The sequence below is a fragment of the Vicia villosa genome, linkage group LG4 (genome assembly GCF_029867415.1).
Source record: "Vicia villosa cultivar HV-30 ecotype Madison, WI linkage group LG4, Vvil1.0, whole genome shotgun sequence".
Classification (NCBI taxonomy): domain Eukaryota; kingdom Viridiplantae; phylum Streptophyta; class Magnoliopsida; order Fabales; family Fabaceae; genus Vicia; species Vicia villosa.
Genome location: NC_081183.1, coordinates 124980241 through 124991887, shown reverse-complemented (window position 1 = coordinate 124991887; position 11647 = coordinate 124980241). Strand labels below are relative to the sequence as shown.

The window sequence follows — 11647 nt, the reverse complement described above, 5'->3', positions numbered from 1 at the left end:
TCATGTTGCCACTAGAGTTTAGAGAGGTTAAACAGCAAGTTTGATATGTTTGGGACAAAATCTAATCAAATTAAATTTAGGTGAGAAAATTTGAATTAGGTTTCTAAACTTTTTTTAATCAACTTTTTTTCAAACTGAGGTGGAAAGCAGATTACAGCGGTTACACAACCGTTGCTGCGAGTATCGATAGTGTTGGAATATATTGTGACTTTATGTTTTACATTTGAGTAAGGGAGTCATACAATATTTATAAGAACTAATATAGTAAAAAAAAATGTATTATATTTAAAATAATATAATTTTTTATTGTATTTATAATTAATATTATGGGTTTTTATTTAAATTCTTTCTAAAAAACTCGTTTAAGGCTGACTAATCTAAAGTCTGAATAGGGTCGAACTCGGGTGATAATTTTTGAGTCCATATTACAATATGACTTTTTGCCTCCATCATAAAAAGCTCGAGGCCCGTTAGGGGTGACCCGTTTAGGGCCTGGTAGCCCGTTTTTATAGCTCTATGTATTCGTACTACACCAGGTTTTTGATGATTCTTTGCCTTCTTATTCATAAATTATAAGCTATTGTGCTTTTGTCTAATTATTGGCACTATTTTTGCATTATTTTGATACCCCTCTAACCTCATTAGAATAAAATAGAATTATTTCTTTGGTTTGGACGAATTGTGATTTTACCTTTGCTATGAGGGTTTTCCACGATAATATTTGATGCTTTTTATTTACTTTCAATTTCTATATTTGGAATATTTTTATTATTAACTTTAAAAGAGTCTTGGTAGACATTTCAGATTACTAAAACGAGTTCAGTTCCTAAAGGTGTTGTTTCTTTGGAAACAACTAATGGTGGTGTTTTTAATAAGGAAATGAAAAGAAAGGCATGTGGTTCTTCATCTCACTTTGAAATACTTGACACTGAAAAATAAGGGAGAAATAATAGAAAGGAACCGTCGGATGGTAAAAGTAATAGCAGAAGAAAGCCAAGAGTCGATACAAGAATGAGGAGTGTCATTATTGTCATAGAACATAGAACTTTCAGATAATTGTTTTCTTTGGAAAAAGGAGAGAAAAAGGCAACAAAAAAAAGTAAGTAGAAACAAATAGATCGTGATGATGAATGTGTTACTATTGCTACCAGTGATGATCTTGTTATTCTTGATCTTGTCATTTAATCTTGTATCTGATGAGGGTTGTTGTAACAAACTATACCAATAATGATGTAATTATGTGAGAAAGAGAGAGTTTCTTGATTGACAAAAAAATAATGCAATTAACAAAGGGGAGAGAAAATGGAAGAAGAAGAAGAAGAAGAAGAAGAAAATATGATTGGTTACAATCGTTATTCTTTAATTTATCATTAGGGTTTATAATTACAAGTATTACAGAATAACAATCAAGCCCAACCTCTCTCAACAACCTGAGACATCAGCCTATTTATAGACTACTAGCTATCTATGTTATGTATGATGATAACAGACATACATACATGACATGCATAGCTAACTTAAACAACAAGCTAACTTATACAACTGCATGCTAGAACAGGATTCGACTACAACATGTGCTACTATGTCGAACCATGAAGTTACCCTTGTCGAGACTAGAGTTCGATCCAAATACCACAAATCCCCACCTTGGAACAAAATCTACAACATGAAGGGAACAAACTAGCTTTCATCATGTTGCTTTATCAACTGCATATAGTGGAAGAACTTGCTGCTTCACAATGACTTAGTGATCATATTTGCAACATCGTGATCAATCGAGACCTTCATCACTTTAACTTCTCCATTTTCAATTTTCCCTATGACGAAATGCACCATAACATCAGTGTGCTTGGTACTCTCATGATAGGCTGAATTCTTCGATAGATGTATGTCGTTTTGACTATCACATTTAATAGTTATAGCTTGACCTTGAAGTTTCATTTCTTTAGCAAACCCGTCAAGCCACAATTCTTCTTTAACAGCTTCAGTAAGGGAAATTAGCCATCTTCAGTGGTTCATAAGGCTACAACCTTCTAAAACATTTCTTTCCAACTGATTTTTGTATCATGCATAGTTAAAACATATCCATAAAGAGATTTTCTGGTACCCATACATCCTGCATAGACAAAGTCAACAATTCCTCCGACTTCAGCTTTTCCATCTTCTCTAACTCAGTCGTAAAGCAAGAACTTACTCAGGGATCCTTTTATGTATCTCACAATCCACTTCAGAGCTTGCTAGTGTGCCTTCCCAGGATTGGTCATATACCTGCTTATAAGGCTCACTATGTAGGCTATGTTTGGCCTCGTACAAACCATAACATACATCAAAGAACCTATTATACTAACATATGTAATGCTTTTCATATAGGCTTTTTCACCTTCAATACTCGGACTTTGAGTCTCACATAACTTTAATTGAGCATTTATTGATGTTACGATATAATTTGAATTCGACATACCAAGTTTGTTGAGAACCTTCCTTAGGTATGTCTCTTAAGACAAGCATAATATTGATTGCTTTTTATCTCTTCGGATGTCAATCCCAAGAATCCTGGTGCTAGCTCCCAGATCCTTCATCTGGAACTCCTTACTTAGTTTAACCTTCACCTTCATTACATCACCGACACTATCACTTGCTATGTGAATATCATCCATATATAGAAACAAAATAACAAGTGACCTTTCAGGTAGAAATCTTGAGTAAACACAAGGCTTGAACTAGCTCCTAGAGAAACCTATGTGTGCCATGAACTTATCAAATCTCATATTCCACTGTCGAGGAGATAGTTTCAGGCTATACAAAGGCCTATTCATCTTGCACGTAAAATCCTCCTTGCCTTTTTTCTGTATACCCTTCAGGTTGCTTCATCATAATTGTTTCATATAGATCACCATACAAGAAGGTGGTCTTCAAAATCCTTAGTGTAATGGAAAGAAAGACAGTAAGCAAGGGAATGGAGAAAAACTTGTTTCCTTTTGGAGAAATTTTGACAACTTTCAAGCCATCTTTCAACTGGTTCATCAGTAAAGAAGAAAACAACCTCGGTGGTAGGAATGAAGGATTTTGGTAATAGTTGGCTCAAACCAAGTTATGATGCTATCAAGTTTGGCTGATGGGCACCTGCTCTTATACCTGTTTTACAAGAGTTGAGCTTCATCCATAAAGGAGCGGGTTGCCAGTAAGATGTTATGGATCTCCCAATATTCATTGCACGAGGGGTGTCAGAAAGGTGTCCTAAGCCAGGGGGTCCATAGTGTCAATTGGAAAAGGGTGCCATGGTCGAGACAAACGTTTTACATTGGTAAAACATATCAAAATATTTCTCAAAAACCTCCTTAGACGCAACTTTGTCCTCTTCAAGAGTGAGTTGAGCGAGCCTCAGACCTTCGATACTTATTTATGTGTTAGGCAAAATGTTGGTTTTTAGATAAGGCTCACAAGTGGCATTAAGCCACAACTGTAAGAGCTAGATGGGGCCTCCGACCTGGAGACTTTCAGGATTTTTCTTTGTTTGACGTTATGGGATGCTAACCCCAAAGATTTAAGAGGCTACACAAAACCATTTTTCCAAGGAAACATTCCTCCTCTCATCAAGCTGGGTGACCAGAGAAACAAAGTATTTGGCCTCTTGGATGGAAAGGGAGCATAAAACGTAGAGGGAAAGCCAATAAGTGAGGAATGTCGGGTGCTCGTGATCTCCCACGATTTTTTCAAAGCACAATTCTCTTCGATGAATGTGTTGTAAGCAGTTTTGTTGAATTCGAATATAAGTTTGGTCTTGGTGAGGGTCGAAGCCTTAAACGTTTCTCCAGTTGGTCAAAGACCAACAATAGCTGCAATATCGAAGAGTGTGAGAGGTATCATCTCACAAGGCACTTGACATTTACATTTTTCTTTTTCTCAACCTTGTCCGGCAACTTGATATACGCGGGGTCATTAACTACATGAGGAGATGATAAAAAAACCTTATTCTTCAAGAAGCTAAAATCGATAAGTTGGTCAAAGAAAACCAAGGGTTCATATGAGGGATAGCTGGGGAAGAAAGATTTCAAGACGTAAGGTTTTTTAATATGCCCGGGAAGGAAACCCATAAAAGCATAATTGGTATTTGGAATATAGTAGGGTATCCACACGTCAGAGTATTAAACTTTTTTTCTCATCCTCCATGGAAGGTTCCGGGATATTACTGGATGCGGTTTTAGGAGCCATTGTTGGTTTCTCATATGATTTGGAAGAATAAGTGGAAGATATAGCGGAAGTGGCAGTAAGAAACTCTGGTGTTTTTGCTTTCAATGAAGAAAATGGCGAAGGAGAAGAAAAGTTGAAAAAGAAATCGTTTAAATAGCTTAAAGGAGAAGAAAGCCTTTTAGGTTTTTCCTCCAAAATTTGGACAAATGGCATATCGAAATCAACAGATGGCATGCCAGCTTATGGGAAAAAATGAAATTAAAATAATCTCTTGTAATTATATTTAATTTAATGGCTTATTAATCTCCATAGAAATCGGAGATAATGATTATCAATTGCACGCACGTCTGTGACATGACAGCTTGGTAGAAAGTGATTATGATTACCATGACATGTACAAGCTACCCTAATAGTGTCGAGCTGTCACAAAAAAATGCCACCTTTCTTCCATATGCCACATATGATCGAAAGCAGCGTTTTTGGGACCATTTATTAGCCTGTAAATTCTAGATTGTGAAAGTGAACAAAGAATACTAGATAGTAAAAAAAAGACTAGCTAATTATGTTGAAAGATGGTAAGTATTGAGGAATACTGGCAGAAGGGGCTTTAACTTATTAGACACGTTGACCCAAAAGCGTTCGACGAATCGTGGTAAACATTGTTTGAAAGAATCTCAAGAACAAATCAATAATATTAGGATCATTCTCTCCTCTAATCATGTCTAAAATCTCGAAAAGGAGATTTCGACAAAATGGTCAGATTCGACAAGGTCACCAATTGTCTGGGACTTAGAATAATTTTATAAGTCCAAATGTCACGTAAGCGAAGAAATGCTTCAACAAGTGCTACTGGAACTGAATTAGATTGCCTTGAAGGGGGTTGAGAAGTTCAAAAGTACGTTGAAAGACGTTTAACAGCATGACGTTCAGTCCTTTAGAAGTTGTCTCTTTGAAGACGTGGGAAAGCACGCCAGAACACAGACATTCAAGTAGTGAGAATCATGTCTGATCTTTTAGGGATTAACTTCTGTCGACAATTATCTTTAGAGTAGTATAAATAGTAAATTTATACATTGTATTCGAGGTCGCAAAAATTCATACATCTCTTAATAAAACTGAAATACCCAAGGCAAAGAGCGAAATTGTTTGGGAGAAACATGTAAGAGTTTGCGTCCATTTATTTTATTGTCTTTATATTTTCTTAATTAAAACATTCTTATTTTAATGTCCTTTATTGCACATTTCCTTTATCGTCTTTATCCAAACCCTTCTTTAATTAAAGCTTCTGCATTTTTCTTGTGCAAACATGCACATTCAATTCGCGCACACACTTTCTCATACATCTACTTTACACAGAAATTATCCGGTGATTACACAAAATTTATGATGATAGAAATTAAAAAGGATTCTTAGTTCACCAAATAAACTAGATTGAAGAGTCACGACTAAGAACAACATCATGCTCCAGTGATTATAAGGAGATAAATCAAAATTCAAAAAAATATTAAATAGATAGACCAAAAATTAAATTTTTACAGGGAATTAAAAGACTATTTTTACATAAAACAAAAAAAAAATAGAGAATATCTCAATTCACCCATGAATCTCTTAGTTATCTGGTGAAATTCTATTTTTCGTCCTCTGCTTCCGTAGATGTACATCCGAAAGCACCATTTTTTTCTTTAAAATTTAATTTTTTTCGGAGGTACATCTACGGAAGCGTTAAAAACATAGTTAACCTTTGGAAAATTGAAATTAATTCAGTTTATGAAATCTTCCGTAGCTACATCTACAAAAGATTTTGAAAATAGAGTGTTCCCTAGATGTATCTAAGAAACATTCTGTAATATTTTTAAATCAACTACATTTCATTCCTAAACTCTAATTTTTTTAACAAAAATAGAATATCAAATTTGCACTATTTTGATTAACTATAATTTGATGTTTCAATTTTGTTAAAAAATTATGTTTTTGAGTAAAATGTAATTGATTTAAAATATAATAGAATGACATCTAGAGAACCCTATTTTCAAGACCTTTGTAGATGTAACTACTAATTACGGAAGGTTTGATGAATTGAATTAATTTCAGTTTTTCAAAGTGCGTTTTCATATGTGTACTTTCAAAAATAATTATATTTAAAAAAAATAATATTTCCAAAAATACATCTACGCATGACGAGAGTTTTTAAAAAGGCGCCTTTGTGTAAGACACCGTGAAAAGATTTCCAAAAATTATAACAAAAGAAGAAAATAGGGGGTGTGCATTATTAACTTTATCATCTAACAACAAAGAGAAAGAGAAAACAAGAAAGAAAACATGGGTGTAGGATCCTCTTCAACACCGACCCTTGCAACCGAATTAGGACCCCCTGAAGCCAAAGTTACCGGCATTTTCAGCTACCCTATTAAGTCATGCCGTGGAATTTCACTTCCTCGTGCTCCTCTCACTCCTTTTGGTACCTTATCCTTCTCCTTGTACTCTTTTATTTGAATTTAATTGCATCTTTTTCACTCAACATTTTTACTTGTTAGGAATTCGGTGGGATCGACAGTGGGTGGTTGTGAACTCAAAAGGAAGAGCATGTACCATAAGAGTTGAACCAAAGTTTGCTTTGATTGATGTTGAACTTCCACCTGAGGCTTTTTCTGAAAACTGGGAACCTACCACTGATTCCTTCATGGGTATATTACATTTATCTTATGTTCCCTCAACACATGTTTATGTTTGTGGCAAGCTCTGTAGCACCGACACCTCTGATGTGTCGTGTTGGTGTCTAACACCAACACTGACACTTAGTGATTAATTATTATCAATATTGTTGTGTCAGTGTCGTGTTTCAGGCGTCTGTGTTTCATTGGTGACAAGTACCTTCGTGAACACTTAAAATAGAAATTACTTTTTGAAGGGAAATTTCATTGGTGACAAGTACCTTCGTGAACACTTAAAATAGAAATTACTTTTTGAAGGGAAATTGGTGAAAGTTTTGTGTACCAGATTCAATTCCTCTAATTTTTTTTCATTTTACAGTGGTGAAAGCACCTGGAATGGAACCTCTCAAAGTTTGTATGAAGAAACAGCATTATGAAGTAGTAGATGAAATGACAGTCTGGGAATGGACCGGCCCTGCCTGGGATGAGGGACCCGAAGCAGCTCAGTGGTTCTCTGATTATTTTGGATATCCTTGTAAACTGGCCCGCTTCAATACGAGTAATGTCTTTGAAACCTTGGCTATGTTCTGATACAATCTTAAAATTTTGGGTTGGGATTAGATTAACTCAGTCTTATAAAACTGGCTTGTAAAGTGAGAACTTTCTCCACTTATAAACATGTGTTCAAGGCATATCTGATTTAATATAGGACACTTTAGATAGACAGAGTATAAAACGGTTTTGAAATCAATTTAACATATGTATGTAATGCACAATGGTTCTATGAACCGCAGTCGATATGTGCATGGCATAAATAACCGTGATAATTCTAGAGTAATATTGTTTCCAAATGCAGCTTCAGAAGTTAGAAATGTAGACCCTGATTATGTTGAGGGACAGCATATGACATTGTTCAGTGATGGTTACCCGTTCTTACTTGTATCTCAGGTCAGTTGCAGTGGGAAACAAAGTCGAAATTTACTTATTTAAGTCTTTAGTTTTTACTTGTCATTTATTGCTTTCAGGATTCACTGGATGCACTAAACAAGCTTCTAGAGGAACCAATACCTATGAATCGTTTCAGACCAAAGTATCTATTTGTTCATATCTTCTGGCCTCTTGTTGTAATGTTTATATTATTTCATTGAATAGGTTTCTAGTTTAGATTAAATAATCAAGATTTTTGTGGCACATGATGCAGTATCCTTGTTGAAGGTTGTGAACCATATTCTGAAGACTTGTGGAGAGATATCAAGATAGACAGGTTTTCATTTCAGGGTGTCAAGCTGTGTGCCCGTTGTAAGGTAACAAGTTCTACTCTATACTTTCATACATATCATTTAGCTAGCTAATAAGATCCATAGCTAACAAGTTCTACTCTATAGTTTCATAATCTAGTTATGCATCCTAGTTTCATTATTGATGATGGTTATATTATGGTCAGGTACCAACAATCGATCAAGAGACAGCAATACCTGGAACTGAACCATATGAAACTCTCACGAAAGTTCGCTCTGGCGAAGTTTTGAGACCAAACCTAAAAAACAAAAAAAAGGTGAGACATATATTCAGTCATCAAATTTTCAATGAAAGTCCCTTTGGTTTCATTGATGTCAAGTTACATGTGAAATGCTTGTGCAGATCTACTTTGGTCAGAATGTAGTTTGGAACTGGAAGGATTCTTCGGCTAAAGGGGATGGAAACGTGCTTAAACTGGGAGATCCTGTTTATGTTACCAAAACATATCCTTCTGTAGCAGAAGCAGCGGCTTAAAAGGCTACACTGACACAGACGTTATCAAACATGAGTATCAGTGGCTGATAAACTTTGCTTCGAGTAGCTGTAAGTTGTAATGAATCCATTGTGCCTTGTATCCAACTAATAACATGACAATAAGGATGATGCAAATAATAAATAGACTATTTTGACAACAGCAAAAAAAAAACATGAAGATTTTGAAAGACTTTGTAAGATTGTATTGACTTTTACAATTGTTTATAATTTAGATTTTTTTAGTTTGAAGTTCAAAAGATTTATAACATGGCTTTTTAATATTTGAAAATACTAAGATTTAAAAAGGTTCAATAAATTTTTTATTAAATAAAATAATAAGTAATACATTTTTAAATTAATACAAATGTTAAAATTTTGGTAACAAATTGATTTTAATGTCATATTCCCCTAAATTGTTGTGAATATATATGCTTTTGCAGATTTGTCACATTATTTTGATGGTTGGCTATGAAAGGAAAATATGAAAATAAAAGAACAAAGAAATCATACTCGTCATCGATCTGTTTTATTTAGAATAACGTTTTGGAATAATGTTTCATTCTCTGTGAATAGTGAAAAAACTATGTGGAATACGCCTAGGGGTGATCAAAACCAAATCAACCCAATAGAAAACCGCAAACCAAACCAAACCAAACCGAAATCGCAAAAAACCGCATTTGGTTCGGATTAGTTTGGGTCATCTTTTAACAAAACCGCATGGTTCGGTTTGGTTTGCGGTTTGTATTTTATAAACCGAACCAAACCGAATCAAACCGCATTATGTTACAACCTAACTTTTACTTAACTCACATCCAACCCAAACTTAAATCTATAATACTTTAACCTTATGATTACGAACAATTTTCTCATCCTTACACATGATTTTAGTCTCGATCTTCTCAAATCTCTAATAGCATTATCGCATCTTCTTTGCCACATACATTTTCCATCTTTTTATATAATCTCTACTCTCTTATATTCTTTCTTTTTCACCTTCTCATTTTTAGGCAAATGTTCCCTATTTCAGTTTCGTTTTTATCACACATCTTCTTCTCTAATCTCTCAACTCTTTTGTTTTTTCTTTTTCACCTTCACTAATCTCTCGTATCTTCTATTTTTTTGTTTCATTCTAATAATTTTTATATTGGTTTATATTATTATTTTATGTTTATTATTCCACTTTTGTCTAATTTAATTTTTACATATTAAATAGAAAGTTATTGTCAAAATATGACGGGTTTTGTTGTTATTTAATAGTGTATGAATGTCTAAATACAAAGTTTCGTTATCATCTATATGTATATGAATGGTTCAATAAAATATTTCTAAAAAACCGAACCAACCGCACCGAACCAAACCGCATTAGGTTGGTTTGGTTTGGTTAGGATTTTTTTTAAAAGCCAACCGAACCAAACCAAACCGCACGATTTTTTCTCTTGCGGTTCGGATGATTTTTTTCGTCAAAACCGCCCAAACCGCACCGCGATCACCCCTAAATACGCCTCAAGAAAATTTAAGATTTCAACTTTTTGTATTTTACCACAATGGGAGGCGTTCTATTGAAACCCAAGATGTTTGCTGAAACGATTCTTTTGGGGTAAGAGGCGCCAATTTTGCATTATGCCTTAAATGTCAGGCGTTCTATTAAAAGATTTATTGTTCTAAGAGTTTGGTAATTTTTTAAAGTTATGTAAGAGTTAGGAAATAATTATAAACACCTTGCAACTCTCGCTCTCTCTCCCTCCCTCTTTCTCTCTATCTATCTCTCTCTTTCTCTCTATTTATCTCTATATCTGTCTATCTAAAAACCAATAAGTTAACCAAGATAAAAGAAATAAAGACTGTTTAATCGATTATGGGAAGAACTCGTTCAATAATTAATTGAGGACACCTTCTAATCATTTAGGGTTCAAGTCTGTCCAAATATTTTTGTTTTGTTAGGCCATAATCAAGTATGAAAGCACGCAGGAAATATGAAATAACCACTTTTCTACTCACTCACTTGTTATTATTGTTAGAACAAGATTTGTTCTGATCAATATTCTTAGTTTTGATGATAACAATGTATATGAATTTTGTATGAGATAATGTGGTACTCTAATACTATGCAATTTCCATTTCAGGAATTATATAAAGAGTATGCACAAAACCAGCGCAAGAAGCACTGACTCAGAAGGTTCAGCATGCAACATCAGAACATGGTCTGGCAAGACATCAGAAGATGGTCAAGCAGAATCAGAACATGGGTCTATGGTAGCATCAGAAGAACTTGAGATCAGAAGCAGAAGCACTGAAGTTCTCATGGTATCACGCTCAAAAGCACTTCAAGGTCAGAAGACAAGAAGATGCTCTGCACCAAGCTGTTTGACTCTGATGATATTCAAACGTTGTTCACACAAACATCAGATCAGAAGCAAGTACTAGCTGGCAGGCTACGCTGATTGACAAAAGGAACGTTGAAAGCTATGAAAGGAAATGTCAGTAGACACAGCGAAAGCAAGGCTCGGGGTAGTTGACAAAAGAGTGAAACATTAAATGCAATGCTGTACGGAATACGCAAAGCATTAAATGCTCCCAACGGTCATCTTCTCAAACGCCTATAAATATGAAGTTCTGATAAGAAGCTATGTTACGATTTCTGAATACAACACTTGCGCAAATAAACAGAAACGCTATAAAATTCAAAAAGCTCTCAAACTTCATCATCAACCTCACTACATTGCTGTTGTAATACTTTAGTGAGATTAAGCTTAAACTTAAGAGAAAATCACAGTTGTGATAATAGCTTTATAAGAAGCATTGTAACTCTTAAAAGAATTTGTTTATATTAAGTTGTAAGAACTAGAGTGATCAGGTTGTTGATCAGTATACTCTAGAAAGTCTTAGAGGGTATCTAAGCAGATTGTTCCTAGAGTGATCAGGTTGTGATCAGTATACTCTAGAAGACTTAGAAGTTGTCTAAGTGGAAAACCATTGTAATCTCGTGTGATTAGTGGATTAAATCCTCAGGTGAGGTAAATCACTCCAAGGGG

The 11647-nt window shown here is 34.6% G+C and overlaps 1 protein-coding gene across 1 annotated transcript; it reads left to right on the top strand.

Moving 5' to 3' along the window:
* The first annotated feature begins 6430 nt into the window (after positions 1–6430).
* LOC131595151 (uncharacterized) lies at positions 6431–8805 on the top strand. The gene is made up of 8 exons (XM_058867437.1): positions 6431–6649; positions 6726–6875; positions 7222–7401; positions 7699–7790; positions 7868–7932; positions 8044–8146; positions 8287–8397; positions 8484–8805. The coding sequence occupies exons 1-8, from the start codon at positions 6511–6513 to the stop codon at positions 8613–8615; spliced, it is 972 nt and encodes a 323-aa protein (XP_058723420.1). The 5' UTR covers positions 6431–6510; the 3' UTR covers positions 8616–8805.
* Positions 8806–11647: the final 2842 nt, after the last annotated feature.

Coding starts and splice junctions, on each gene's coding strand:
- LOC131595151 (XM_058867437.1), top strand. CDS start 6,511: ATGGGTGTAGGATCCTCTTCAACACCGACCCTTGCAACCGAATTAGGA. Junction 7,402..7,698: donor ACTGGCCCGCTTCAATACGA/GTAATGTCTTTG, acceptor TTCCAAATGCAG/CTTCAGAAGTTAGAAATGTA. Junction 7,791..7,867: donor CGTTCTTACTTGTATCTCAG/GTCAGTTGCAGT, acceptor TATTGCTTTCAG/GATTCACTGGATGCACTAAA.